Source organism: Mus caroli, chromosome 2 (assembly GCF_900094665.2).
Source record: "Mus caroli chromosome 2, CAROLI_EIJ_v1.1, whole genome shotgun sequence".
In the NCBI taxonomy this organism is placed as follows: domain Eukaryota; kingdom Metazoa; phylum Chordata; class Mammalia; order Rodentia; family Muridae; genus Mus; species Mus caroli.
Genome location: NC_034571.1, coordinates 24,322,968 through 24,337,228, shown reverse-complemented (window position 1 = coordinate 24,337,228; position 14,261 = coordinate 24,322,968). Strand labels below are relative to the sequence as shown.

Below are 14,261 nucleotides of genomic sequence, written 5' to 3'. Positions count from 1 at the left end.
AGAGAGATCTCTGAGTTCAAGGTCATCTGGGATAAAAGGTGTGGTGGCACACACCTTTAATCTGGGCTGCACCTTCTGCTGGAGACCTACATAGGACATTGGGAGGAAGTCTCTCTCTCTCTCCCTCCCCCTCTCCCTCTCTCCTTCTCCTGCTTGCTGTGTGGAACTGAGCAACTGCTAGATCCTTGGACTTCCATTCACAGCTGCTGACCATTGTTGGGAGTTGGACTGCAGACTGTAAGTCATCAACAAATTCCTTTACTATATAGAGACTACCCATAAGTTCTGTGACTCTAGAGAACCCTGGCTAATACACATTCAGAGCTATAACATTTGCACTGGGGAAACCTTTCCCCTTCAAGTTGTTAACACTTATAAGTCTGAAGTGGGCTGATTACAAACAAGGGGGAGGGAAGATTAAAAGGACTCCCATGACTTAAAATTATACCAATATCTGGGGTGAGAGAAACTGCAGGTGCACTCGGGAAGTGGGTGGGAGAGAGTGGGGGTGCACTCGGGAAGTGGGTGGGAGAGAGTGGGGGTGCACTCGGGAGGTGGGTGGGAGAGAGTGGGGGTGCACATAGCTTTACTTCTTTTTAGGGGGGAGTTGTAGCTGCTTTTTGCTATTTTGTGGGTTCTTTTTACCAACTCTTTCCCTTAGTTTTACCCCCCCCCATCACTAATTAAGAGAGAAAGGGAGAGATCCTTGAATCTAATTTCTTTAAGTATGACTACTAACAAACCACCCTCCCCGCTGAATGAACCACCTCTTGGGGCCCTATCATTTATATAACTTCTGAAAAGTTCCCAGAATTCCAAATGTCACACAATTGCAGAAACTATATGCAGCTGACAAAACCATGCCTCTGCTAGAGCACCAGGCAAATCATAGTCAACTGTTGCCGACAGTCTGAAGCAGTCCCACACCTAGGATTAAAATGAAAACATGTTCTTATAATATTTTTTGTTTTTTAAAAGAAATAAAAATTCCAGAATTCTCAAATATGGTACATGTATGGACTACATGTGTATTGGGGGTGGGGGATAATCATGTTATTGTTTGTTTGGTTTTCTGTTTTTTTTTTTTCTTTTTAGGTAAGGTTTCTTTGTATAATAGCCCTCACTGTCCTGGAACTCATTGGTAGACCAGGCAGGCCTTGAACCCAAAGAGATCTACCTGCCTCTGCTTCCCAAGTGTTGAAATTAAAGGCATGTGTCACCATGCCCAGCTTGGCCTTACTTATTGTTGGAGCACATGGATGACCTGAAATGATACTTGGGCAGACATGGAAATGTTCAAGGTAACTAACATGAGGGCCAGAAAGAACAAAGCAAAGGGAAAAGAGACAGAGAGAAGGGAGCCATGAACATGTGGCTCAGTGTTTACTGTCCCTTCTCTGCCTTTTTCTCTGGACACAGAAATACACACATGCAAATGTATCTTCTGCATCCTTGTGTATGTGTGTGTGCACATGTGCACACGTGTGTGCATGTGAAGGTCCAAGGTTGACATCAGGTGTCTTCTTCCATTGCTCTTCACCTTAAACATAGAGGCAGATTTTGGTGTGATTTATTTCCCATCTTCTGATGCTCATGTATTACCCATGAGTTCAAAGTGGTTGCTGCCTCCAGCTTGCTTGGCACAGTCAGCATAATGTCATCAAAACAGTGGACCAATGTGATATTTTGTGGAAGAGACAAATGATTGAGACCCCCTTCTAACTAAATTATATTACACAGGGTTGGAGTGTTAATATAAGCTTGAGGTAAAACTGTACAATGCTGGTCTTGCCAACTGAGAGCAAATTGTTCTGGTGGTCCTTGTGGACAGATACTGAGAAAAATGTACTTGATAGATCAATAGCTGCATACCATGCACCAGGAAAAGTGTTAATCTGCTCAAGTAAGGATAATACATTTGGTACAACAGCTGCAATCACTTACTACCTGTTTTCCATAGTCAACTGTCATTCTCCACGATCCATCTGTCTTCTGCACTGGCCGGATAGGAGAGTTAAGGAAGATGTGGTGGCAACTGTCATTCCTGCATCTTTCAGGTCTTTGATGGTGGCACTAATTTCTGCAGTTCTTCCAGGAGTACAATACTGGTTTCTCTATTTTCCTTGCCAGTAGCAACTTGAAAGGCTTCCATTTAGTCTTTCCAACCATAAGAGCCTTCACTCTACAGGTCAGGGAACCAATGTGAGAATTCTGCCAACTTCAACTTCAATCTATTCCAAATATACCTTCTGGGGTTAATAGCCACAGGATTTCTCGGACCCACTGGACCTACTGTGAGTTGGACGTTAGCCAAAACTCCATTAATAAGTTGACCTCTGCCAGGCGTGGTGGCGCATGCCTTTAATTCCAGCACTCGGGAGGCAGAGGTAGGTGGATTTCTGAGTTCAAGGCCAGCCTGGTCTACAAAGTGAGTTCCAGGACAGCCAAGGCTACACAGAGAAACACTGTCTCGAAAAAGAAAAAAGTTGACTTCCATTAAGTCCCTACTTAATTGGAGGGCCACAGTGTTTCTTAGGGTCTCCTAGAATTGGTGTCCAGTAGACCCTGGAGAGTCTGATTGTTTCCTTTTCTCTAGTTGCTCTTGCCAAAGGCTATAATACTCTCTGGAGGACTGGGAAAGGCTAACAATGAGACTTTTAGATATTTTATCAAGGACTTCCCTGGCAATCACTTCACTGTGGGTCTCCAAACTGGAAATTGGTTCATGGGTTGAGAATCTCTTTTGCCCTGATTCAGTGTATTCTTGGTAGATTTGACAAGTTTTCCACTTATGCAGATCAAACAAAAATTCACTAGGCTTCTTTTCTATTTAATGCCTGGAAACCCCATGACTAATTAGCTAGTACCAAAGGTCCATACAAATCACGCCACCATAAAATTCACTTTGCCCGTGCTGACCATAACAGGTCAGGCCAATATGGACACTGCTTTGTCTACTCTGCTCATTGTGATAATGCATGATCGATCACCTTGCCTTTGGTGACACCTGGCCCCTGCGGGGGCCCAATTAAACCCACTGCATTTAATTCATCCAACAGAGCATGCATCTCCAACCCTAAAGTCTAGTACTAGGAAAAGGGCAACAGCAAAGCTCTTCGAATGTGCTGGTGTCCCTCTTACATGACAGGGTTAGTGGGAGGCTTGTTCCCACCACCTTCCCATCATGGAGGATCAGGTTTTACAGTGTGCCACTCTAGCACTGCAATTTCCCTGAGCCTTAAGAGCCGTTCATCACCACTAAGCCAAGAGTTATCAGGTATCCCCAACTCCTTTTCAGTATGGTTTGGGGGTCCCTGCAAGCATCAGGGCCTGTGAAAGGCAAGAAAGAAAACTTGCCTGACTTAGTTGGTACGGGTTCAAAGTTCTAGAGAGTCTGACACCAGGTGGTTTACTGTAAACATATATTAAAACAGTACAATTCTGGAAAAGTTTCCCGGTGTAATACAATCCCAGGTGTAAGAGGCATAATTACATTGAAACTCAGCTCAAAGTACACTCGACCACAAAGATGGGTCCTAAAGCTTAAGGGCCTAGGATCTGGTGTGGTCTCTGACCAAGATAATGTAGAGGTCAGCAGGTTATAAAATACTTGTGACATCTCCCCTAAGCATGGATTCTATTGTTGGAGAAACTAAGTTAAAAATAAAGGTCTAGGAAGGAAGAGTCCAAGACAAACATTTTGGGGGGATCTGGGTGAGGTCTGGCTCTACAAATAGCAAAGGTCACCAGGTCAACAACATCCACGCCCAGGCCTCTGGGTGGGAAACAGGTATGGATTTCCTTCTTTGGGGAGACAACCTTATGTGATTAACATTCCTGGTTTCCTTGGTGATCTGTGGGCTCAAGGACTTTTGTGCTCCCAGCAGCAGGCTCTTCTAAAAAAGACTTCAGCCAAACATGGAACAAACTTTTGACACCTTTTTTCACTGTGCAAGCTTCCATATTAAACACAAGAGCTCCAGAGAGCTTGTATCAATAAAACTCAGCCTGACTCAGTTTTATGTTCTTTCCATTACCCCACCCCTTTAAAATCCATTCCCACATATAGTCCCCAGCCTTCTGCTTGAATGAATTAGCAAACTCATTAAGTTCTTTAGTAGTGCAGCACAATGCATGGACTATACTTCCTATCTCCCCTCTGGGAGCCTGCTTAGCCTTGAGTCTGGTTTCAGGTCTAGAGGTAACTACTGGGGGTCCTGAGGGACATCAGTGTTGGTTTTGCTTGGAATTTTCTTCAGAGAATGAAGGATTAATTAGCAGACAATGGAGGATTAATTTTAACTGAAAAGAGAAGCCGAAACTTGGCTAGCTATGTTCAAGTCTTAATGGATGCCAGAGGCCATGTGACTATGTACTCTACCCGAGTTTGTTCCCAGAAAAGAGACAGATAAGGGTTAGCTCAAGATCATTGGACTTTGGGGTGGCCATATCTAGGGAAATAGGACTGTGGTGCTGATGCTGAGGACAGAGAGTGGGGACATAGGCCAGGGTTGGACAAGGACCTTCCTGCTCAGAAGAGGTGGGAGAAGGGCTTCCTGTCATGGGGAATGGCTCTTATCAGGCACAGGAGATGTCCCACTGCCCTCGGACCCCTTGGAACTCTGCAGCCGATGCAGGGCCTCCATCTGCCTCCTCTTCTCCTTGGCCCTGTTGATGGTTGTCCGGAAGAGCTTGCAGAAGAGCTGGATAGCTTGGGGCGAGTCGTCGTTGCCAGGGATAGGGTAAGTGATGAGGCATGGGTTGCAGTTGGTGTCCACAATGCCCACTGTGGGGATGTTCATCTTGGCTGCATCCCTCACAGCAACATGGGGTTCAAAGACATTGTTGAGCGTGTGCAGAAAGATGATGAGGTCTGGTAGGCGGACTGAAGGCCCAAAGAGGAGTTGTGCGTTAGTCAGCAAGCCGCCCTTGAAGTAGCGGGTGTGGGCGTACTCCCCGCAGGCCTGGGCTGTAGTCTCAATTAAGTGAGAGAACTGACGATTCCGGCTCACAAACAGAATGATGCCCTTGCGGTAGGCCACGTGCGCGGTGAAGTTCAAAGCCAGTTGGAGATTCAAGGCTGTCTGATCCAGATCGATGATATCTTGGCCCAGGCGGTTCCCAAAGATGTACGGCTCCATAAACCTGCCAAAAAACCCCCAGGGTAAGCGGACCCGTGTGCATGGAGCTGCCCCGCCCCTTCCACAGACACCTACCTACCAGCCACCCAGGCTCTTACATTTACCAACTCCCCACTACTCCTGCCTAGGGAGTGATGGGCTGGGGACACAGGTGTGGACTTGTGCACAGACATCAGGTTTGTGGCTCAACCTGTCCCACCTTCTCTCCCTGTGGAGATTTGCGAACCAACTGCAGATAAACATGAACCCAACCAAGGTGCTCTGTCCAGTGTAGCTCTCTAGGGCCACTTCTGTTCTATACAGCAGGTCCTCTCCACGGGGCTCCCCTGCCTGCCATGACCCTCAGTTTTCACCCTGTCTGTGAACCAGCATCAATACTAGCACTGTACTTGGTGTTGCCGCAGACACCCCCACCCTGCCCCCACTTCCAACCCTGACCCAACTCCACCATTCTGCCCACACGGCCTGTGCCAACTACCTATGGCGGCAACCAGCTTTATGTCCCAGGTGTACTCGGGCCTCGAAGAGGCTCTTCACAGAAAACAGCTCCTTGACATTGAAGAAATCCGAATGCTGTAATGGCGTATCTAGGATCCTGCTCTGGAAATCTGAAAAAAAAAAAAAAGAGTAAGGGCAGACACTGTGGCCCATTCACCAACTAACCAAAGACTCACCAGTCTCCTGGGAGTGGGAAACTCAAAGCTGAGAGGAAACGCCAGGAAAGATCTGGAAGTCACAGGGGCATTTTTGCAACACCGAGGGGCTAGTGTCAAGGTCTAAAGTGACTGTGTGTGGAGAAAACCTGGTCAGTCCTCTTCCCTTAATTTCCACAGATGTAAGAGGAAAACGAGACAGGGGCTTCGTTGACTTCGGGTGCCTTAAACGCCCCGCCAGAAGACCAGCAAGATGGACAGATACAAAAGTAGTCTTCACTGGTCTTCACTGGCTACCAGGCCACAGGGGTTCTATTCTCCCTCCCACCACACTTAGATTGGTACTGGGTTCGTTTGGGGACCCTGCAATGACAACCTCTCCACGATTCCGCGCCCCGACCCACCTCCACCCGCTGATCTTTACCGTCGCCATCCTGGGGCTCGCTGACCGCGGGGACCGGGGCTCCCGTGACCTTCCTACCAGTCTGCTCCGCAGGGCCCGGGATCGCCTTCTGCAGGAAACCTGGCCAGCGCCGCACACCTGCGGGGAAAGAGCCGGTGGGGCCGCGTCCAACCCTCGTCCCTGTCCTGCCCTCTCGGATCTCCGGGTTTCTCCCATCTCCGAGATCCACCGCGCTCACCTGCACACAGCAGCCGGGTCAGCACGGCCGGAGCGGGCGCCATGGCGGGCGCGTGGACAGAGATCCTGCAGAGACTCTTCCTGCCCGGCAGAGCGCCTCCTCCGCTGAGCGCGCTGGGTTGCAGCGCCGCTTGCTGGCCCGGAGGACTCTCTCCGCTGTGCACCGCTCGCTGCGCCCGCGTCCTTGTAAATGGGCGAGTTGGTACTGTGACCAGCGGTCTGCACTCAGCTGGGACGTGTGGTTGAGCTAGAATGAGCGACCTCTCACCCACAGTTCATTCCTCTCGGTAAAATTACAGCATCCTCTGGAGGAGGCGACCCTCTTGTTCAAATTGGTTTTTAGAGGTTGTTTTTAGGTTGCTGTTTTTTTTTGTTGTTGGTTTTGTTTTGTTTTGTTTTGTTTTGTTTTGTTTTGTTTTTCCTGAGACCCGGTTTCTCTGTGTAGCCTTGAGCCTTGACTGTCATGGTATTCGCTATGTAGACCAGGCTGGCTTGAACTCAGAGAGCAGCCCGCCTCTGCCTCTGGAGAACTGAGATTAAAGGCATGCCCTACCACCGCCCCGTTTATTGTTTGTTTTTAAAGTGCATTTTAAAAAAATCTGTTTATTTATTTTATGTATATGAATACACTGTAACTATCCTCAGACACACCAGAAGAGGGCATCAGATCCCATTACAGATGGTCGTGAGCCACCATGTGGTTGCTGGAAATTGAACTCAGGACCTCTGGAAGAGCAGTCAGTGCTCTTAACTGCTAAGTCGTCGCTCCAGCCCGCATTTTTTATTTTTTAACATTTGTTTTAGATTTACTTATTTTTTGCCTACATGTATGTATGTGTACCTTGTGAGTGCCTTGTCCCTGTGGAGAGCAGAAGGTGTCTGACCTCCAGGAACTAGAGTTAAAGGTGTTTATGAGTCACCTTGCAGGCTCTGGGAGTTGAATCCAGGTTCCCTGCAAGAGCAATGAATGCCCTAAATTGCTGAGCCATCTCTCCATCCCCAAATTACATTAAACTATGACGACAACAATGATGACGACGACGACAATGACAACAACAACAATCTCCCTGACTGGCCAGACATTCATAGAGATCTGACTGCCTCTGTCCTCTGGTTGTTGGAATTATTGGTGCACACCACCACACTGTGCCCCAAGTAATTTTTTGTTTGTTTTTAAATTACTATTTATTTATTATTGTTGTTAAGTCGGGGTTTCACTATATACTCCTGACTGGTCTAGTACTCTCTTTTTAAATCAGGCTGGCCTCGAACTCAGAGATCTGCCTTCTGGCATTGCGCTAGCACGTCATTAATGCTGAACTATGTGCATGGTTCACTAGATCATTTTTTATATTTCACCAATATTTGGCCTAGGATTCCCTAAATTTAGCAACACCTCACATCTAGATTTAGGCTGAGTTGTGGGGGTATTGGGTGATAGAGGCCAAGGAGAAGCCATGGCCAGTACAGTAAACGACAGACGTGTGAGTACTTGCTCAGGCAGAGATTGGAAGCGCCTAATTCCTGCCTATTGGCTGGTGAAATCCTAGGTTCTAAGGTTTCATTTGTCCAGGATCTGCCTCCTAGTGCATTTTGGGATACACTAGGATGTTCCCATAGTCCCAGAAAAAGGTCAGCGGATCTCCCCCGGAGGAGGAGCGAGTGGAAGCTTGGAATTCCTTGTTTAGAACTTACGGTCTCCTTTGTTATTCGCCCTCGGGAAGATTCTAGACTTGCCTACAGCTAGCTGTTAGTCAAAGCAACCTACAAAAGACCTTCCCGCCTCCTGATCAGGTGACTTCATTGCCTAGCAACAGGACGCTTTGCTGCAGCAGGCACAGACTTGACCAGGGCTAGTTTCCTGCGGGAAGCCAAATGTCTGAAGAAAAACCTCAAGAATGTGCGGAGGAGCTGGAGCCGGGGGAGCCCAAGGCTAAGCCCGCCCTAGAGGAGCCGGAGCCGGGGGAGCCCAAGGCTAAGCCCGCCCCAGAGAAGACCAGCGACTACTACCGCATTAGCGAGAAGCTCCCAGTCAGGTTCAACAACCCGGGGTGGTTTCATGGCTACGGGTAAGGAAGACTGAGGTTACCTCCTTCATGCAGCAGGGTGGCCCTAGCTTTGGCCACGTGTTTGAGAACTCTCAAGTGCCTGTGGCTCCTGAGGTCAAAAGGAGCCAGTCATGAACCTTTACTTGTGTCATCATTACTATTAGGGTCCTGCTGTCTGAGCAACCACAGAGTGAACGTGTGTGAATATAGCCTTGTTGCAGGCAGGGGGATGTCTCTATTTTTAAAGCTTCCCTGAAAGTTGTACACCTTACAGGGCAGCCTGGTTCTCGGGGAAGTAAGGATGGAAGCCTTCTTGACTTGTGTGAAGCTGGTGCAGGCACACTCCCTTTCCACGAGTAAGAAGACAACTCGCTGAGGGCTCCAGTGTGGAGAAGAGCGGCTGGTAGCCTCTATCACAGGCCACAGCCTCACAAACTAGATTTCTTACCTCCTTCCCTCCTGACAGGAGCTTGGTCTCTGTAAGGTTGGGGCTCAAAAGCAGAGGGACTTCCAGTGTCTGGAAGTTGAGACGCTGTCTCCGAGGTAGTGGTAGACTATGCCAAAGTCCCACCAAGACCCCTCCGCCAGCATTTGCTGGCTGGGTGTTCTCTAGGGGTTCCCTTTGGAAGGATCAGGGGCCACGGCCAGCAGAGGAGGCCAGAGAGAAAGGTCTGCTGGGAGAGAGTGCTCTCAGTGGACATGGTATTGCCACCGTCAGGGACAATAAAGTTCCATCAATCAATTTCTTCCAGGCTATGACTTGGCTGACTTATTCTGAGTATGTGTGAGAAACAGTGCATCTCTCTCCCACAGGACCAGGGAAGCTGTTTCCATGTACAGGACCAGTAACCAAACGTACGGGAGCAGAGCCCCCACCGTGCATGAGATGCCGGTAAGTGCAAGTCAGGCCTGCCGGGACGAGGGCCATCAGGAAGAGCGGACTTATGAGGAGTCAGAGTTGGGAATCAGCTTCCCACGTTGTAAATGCATGGCACCTCAAATCGAGTTAGGACAAGGCGGGGCAGAGAGATGATAGAATGCAATTTCAAAGCAGAATAGATTGTAGACAGGAAAGTCCAAGTAAACTTGCTTCCACGTTCTCCTCCCCATCAGACAGTCACGCACACCTTTGCATGGGCATACACACCTTTGCACGGGCACCCGAAGGCCAATTAGTGAAGCCAAGCGTTCATATGAGTGGCAGAACTCCTCGGAAGAGCCTGCCCACGGAAAGAGTCAGTGTTCCAAAATCAGACGCAAGGTGTTTCTGTGGGAAGCAGGAACATGGGAACTGCTGCCCATACCTTCTTAAATACATTCACCTTGTCTCTGTGTAGTGGTACGCCATGCCACACGTGGCTGGAGGTCAAAGGACCACATGTAAGAGCTGGTTCACCTTTCACCAGGCTTGGTAATAAGTGCCTTTGGTCTCAAGTTAGCCAGGGCTAGTTCTGAATTAGTTCAAAGCTTTGAACTGCCTGCACCTCGCAAGTGCTGGGTTAAAGATGTGCAGTGCCGGGGCTTTGCAGACGTTAGACGTGGTGTTCTGCCTACTGAGCCACATCCCTGGTTTCTGTTCTGCCTTTGTAAAAGGCCACGGAGAAGAGGCTGCTCTTTTCCTACAGGCTTGCTTTACAGCCCCTTCTTTTTTTTTTTTTTTTCCGAGACAGGGTTTCTCTGTGTAGCCCTGGCTGTCCTGGAACTCACTTTGTAGATCAGGCTGGCATTGAACTCAGAAATCCGCCTGCCTCTGCCTCCCGAGTGCTGGGATTAAAGGCGTGCGCCACCATGCCCGGCTGAGGCTGCTCTTTTCAACAGTGGTGCTTTCACCCAGGTTAGCAGGCCATGGGTCACAAGCCGCGGGTATCAGAGGCAAGCTAGGGGGTAGGTATTCCCTGCTTCTTAGTCCTGTTTTCTGGGGTCGGCTTGTCAGCTTTCTGACTCAGTCCACTGCACCCTGTGAGCAGTTCTTAGTATTATTCTGCTACGGCACCGGTGGATATTTATTATTATGGACTGTCAGAATGCACTGACTGTGCAGAGCCAAGAGCGGGCAGGCCCCAGTGCTCAGTGCACAGCCCAGGTATTGGCTCAGGTCGATCAGCTCCACCTGCAATACACCATGCAGACAATAGGGGGAGCTGTGTGCATTGGAATGGTATTTAGACATTTTTTTTTTTTTTTTTCTTTTTTTCCTTTCTCAGAGACAGGAGTTCTCTGTGTAAGTAACATCCTTGGCTGTCCTTGAACTCTCTTTGTAGACCAGACTGGCCTTGAACTCACAGAGATCCACCTGACTCTGCCTTCCAAGTGCTGGGGTTAAAGGCATGCTCTACCACACCTGGACTTGGACACTATATTTTATGTTCAGTTTCCCAGGAGATCTCAAATTTGCCTCTTGAAAAATGCCTGAAATAATTTCTCTTTGCTTGTTCTGCCAAAGAGAGAAAATATCAGGTGATCTTGGCCCAGGGTGGTCTGAGGACAGGTAGGACATTACTACCTGGTGGAGGTTGGTCTGTACACGCCGTATGTCCCCCTGTCATCACTGGAGTTCCCAGACTCACAGTGGCCACTCTCTCAGCAAGAACTGAGTGCTGCCAGGCAGTGGTGGCGCACGCCTTTAATCCCAGCACTTGGGAGGCAGAGGTAGGTGGATTTCTGAGTCCGAGGCCAGCCTGGTCTACAGAGTGAGTGCCAGGACATCCAGGACTACACAGAGAAACACTATCTCGAAAAACAAAAACCAAACCAAACCAAACCAAAACAAAACAAAAAAGAATTGAGTGCTTCCAGCCTCAGCAGGGCAGCCCTTCCCACACACCGGGCTGGTGGTGCATCGTGCCCTGGCATCTTTTTTTTTTTTTTTTGGTTTTTCGAGACAGGGTTTCTCTGTATAGCCCTGGCTGTACTGGAACTCACTTTGTAGACCAGGCTGGCCTTGAACTCAGAAATCCACCTGCCTCTGCCTCCCGAGTGCTGGGATTAAAGGCGTGCGCCACCACGCCCGGCCTGGCATCTTTTTAAAGCACCTGACAGAGGATTTTGGCTCACGGGATAGAAGCTCATTGCTAAGGCTTGGAGGAGTTGACCCCAAAAGGTCTGCGTGTTAAAGGCAGGGTTACTAGTGTGTGCTATCGGGGTGTGGGACTTTATAGGAGTTTTCAGGGCTCTGGAGCTGTGTCCAGAGAGGGATCCTGGGATCCAGCCAGTCCTCTCTCTGCTCTTCTTCATGGCCCATGACTTTTGCTCTTATCACAGTTACCCAGCAACCCCAGCCAAGGGCCAAAGCATCGAGGCTGTATTCATGAACTGGAGCTTCAGAAGTGAGGCCCACGTGTGTTCTCTGTCTCTGACTCTCTCTTTCTTTCTGAGAAATGGTTTTTCTATGTAGACCAGGCTGGCCTCAGTCTCACAGAGACCTGCCTCTTGAGTGCTGGGATTAAAGGTCTGCTCCACCACACCCAACTCTTTCTCTTCATAAGTTAGTTATAAGTATTTTGGTAGAATATGGCAGACAGTGCTGTAGAGTATTGTGACTACACTCACAGAGGAGAAGGCTGAAGCTTACACAGGCCTAGTGGCTTGCCTAGTGTGGCATGGCTAGCAGGAGTAGACCTCAATGTGTGTGTGTGTGTGTGTGTGTGTGTGTGTAGGTCTAACTCTGACCTCACTTCAGGTTAATGATTGCTGTCACACCTAGGCATGGAGCTGCGGCATTCAGGTGATCCTGTAACTTCTCTTGCTGTCCATGTGGCGTGGGAAGGAGGCAGTGTTAATCATATTAGACACAAGCACACACTGGCACAGTTGGGGCAAAGGAGACCATCTTGCTCACCTTGGTTTCTGGGCTTCCTAGCACCAGAGGCTGTATTTTCTCACAAATTCTCACTCTTCGTCCAAAGAACCAGTTGGTGGGGCTGCCTGAGTGTTACCGTGCACCACTAATCCTCTTGTTTGTTTGATTTTCAGAAAGTATTTTATCCATCTTCAAATAAGTTTTCCAGACAACACGCAGCTTTTGGAATGTTCCAGAGTCATAATATTAATGTCACCCTGGAGAAGAGCTTAGTGACCGGGCCTGACAATCACATCACCCACTATGACCGCTTGAACTTTCACCCCAGTTACAATGTCAACAGGCCGTCCATCTGTGACTAAGGGAGCTGGGTTCCTGTCCTCGGGGCTCTCCTGACTCAGGGCTGCTTTGGGGAGCATGGATGCCCTTGATCCTTGACAGGTGACCTATTCTAAAGGCTTGGATCTCACTGCCTTCTCAGAAAACACTTTTCTTTTCCAGGGGAGAAAAATGTGCAAATAGAGCCATAATATCTTGTGTTCTGCATTTCACACAGGAAAGATGCTGACAGCATCTTTGTTTTATTAAAAAGTTGCCACAGCCTCAATTTCTGCCATGCCTCTTATTTATCCTGAAGCAGCAGGGGAAGTGCACAGCTTGGAACCTGAATCTTGGTCTGAAATGTGGGGTGTGCCAGAGAGTGCCACTAAGTGCCTTTATCTGGGAGCTGTTGCCATATGTGTAACTGTACTAAAGTCTCACAGACCGCAGAGAGCATGGGGTGCCCCACCTGGTAGCACAAATGTCAAGTGCACATTCTTCAGTCACAGTGAAGGTCAGGGGGGACACATGCCATGCACCAAGGTTGACTGTGGCTGCCATTGTTGACGGTGGAGATTGTCTCCCATCCAAGATCCATCCAGGACTGACCACATTTAGCTTCCCAGACTGGAAATGCTCAGATTTAGACAAATTCTCTCTCTGATCATTTTATTTTTTAAGATTGTATTTTAAAATAATGTGTGTGTGTGTGTGTGTGTGTGTGTGTGTGTGAGAGAGAGAGAGAGAGAGAGAGAGAGAGAGAGAGAGAGAGAGAGAGTGTCTGAGGAGTCCAGAAAAGGATGCTAGATCTCTTGGGGTTACAGGAGATACAAACTGCCCCAATAGGTACTGGGACCTGAACGTGGGTTCTTTAGAAAGATACCATGTGTTTTCAGCCACTGGGCCAGCTCTCCAGCTCTGATTTTCTTTTCTTTAATTCTTTCTTTTGTCAGGCTTGTCAGCAAATGCTTTATTCGACCTGCTAGCCATGTTGCTGGTTGACTTAGGGTTTTAAACTGCTGCAGTGAAACTACATGACCAAGAAGCAAGATGGGGAGGAGAGGGTTTATTCAGGTTACACTTCCACATTCCAAAGGATGGCAAGACAGGAACTCAAGCAGAATGGGAACCTGGAGGCAGGAGCTGATGCAGAGACCGTGGATGAGTGCTGCCTACGGGCTTGTTTCCCATGGCTTGCTCAGCCTGCTTTCTTATAGCCCCCATGACCACCAGTCAGGGGATGGCAGCATCCATCCATAAGGAACTGAGCCCTCCCTCATTGATCACTAATTGAGAAAATGCCTTACAGCCAGATGTCATAGAGACATTTCCTCAACTGAGACTCCTTCTTCTCTGATGTGCATGTGTGCTTGTATGCACGTGTGCAGGCCAGAGGCTGACATCTGTTGTCTTCTTTTATTGCTCTCCACCTTGTTCTGAGACAGGGTTCCTCACGGAACCTGGAGCCCGGAGTTCCAGTTTTGGCTGGACTGACTAGCCAGTGAACCCCTGGCATCTGCTGATGTCTGTCCTTCAGTGCTAGGGTAAGAGATGCATGCTCCTGTGTCAGGCTGGGGATCCAAAGTCAGGTCCTCAGGTTTGTCAGGTAAATGCTTCACCCACTGAACCACCTCTCTGCTTTTTTTTTTTTTTTTTTTT

General features: G+C 48.6%; 2 protein-coding genes across 3 annotated transcripts; one reads left to right on the top strand and one right to left on the bottom strand.

Annotated features, from left to right (window-relative positions):
• Nucleotides 1-3,405: 3,405 nt before the first annotated feature.
• On the bottom strand, nucleotides 3,406-6,611 carry Mrps2 (mitochondrial ribosomal protein S2). The gene is made up of 4 exons (XM_021156396.1): nucleotides 6,436-6,611; nucleotides 6,219-6,335; nucleotides 5,620-5,749; nucleotides 3,406-5,145 (listed from the first exon to the last, which is right to left on the bottom strand). The coding sequence occupies exons 1-4, from the start codon at nucleotides 6,476-6,478 to the stop codon at nucleotides 4,560-4,562; spliced, it is 876 nt and encodes a 291-aa protein (XP_021012055.1). The 5' UTR covers nucleotides 6,479-6,611; the 3' UTR covers nucleotides 3,406-4,559.
• Nucleotides 6,612-7,552: 941 nt separating this feature from the next.
• Nucleotides 7,553-12,877, top strand: C2H9orf116 (chromosome 2 C9orf116 homolog). 2 transcript variants are annotated; one of them, XM_021156395.1, is made up of 4 exons: nucleotides 7,553-7,589; nucleotides 8,246-8,503; nucleotides 9,296-9,374; nucleotides 12,455-12,877. In XM_021156395.1, the coding sequence occupies exons 2-4, from the start codon at nucleotides 8,310-8,312 to the stop codon at nucleotides 12,641-12,643; spliced, it is 462 nt and encodes a 153-aa protein (XP_021012054.1). In that variant the 5' UTR covers nucleotides 7,553-7,589; nucleotides 8,246-8,309; the 3' UTR covers nucleotides 12,644-12,877. The 2 variants fall into 2 exon arrangements, with proteins under 2 accessions (XP_021012054.1, XP_021012053.1); XM_021156394.2 differs by lacking the exon at nucleotides 7,553-7,589 and having other exon boundaries at nucleotides 8,088-8,503.
• The last annotated feature ends 1,384 nt before the right edge of the window (nucleotides 12,878-14,261 follow it).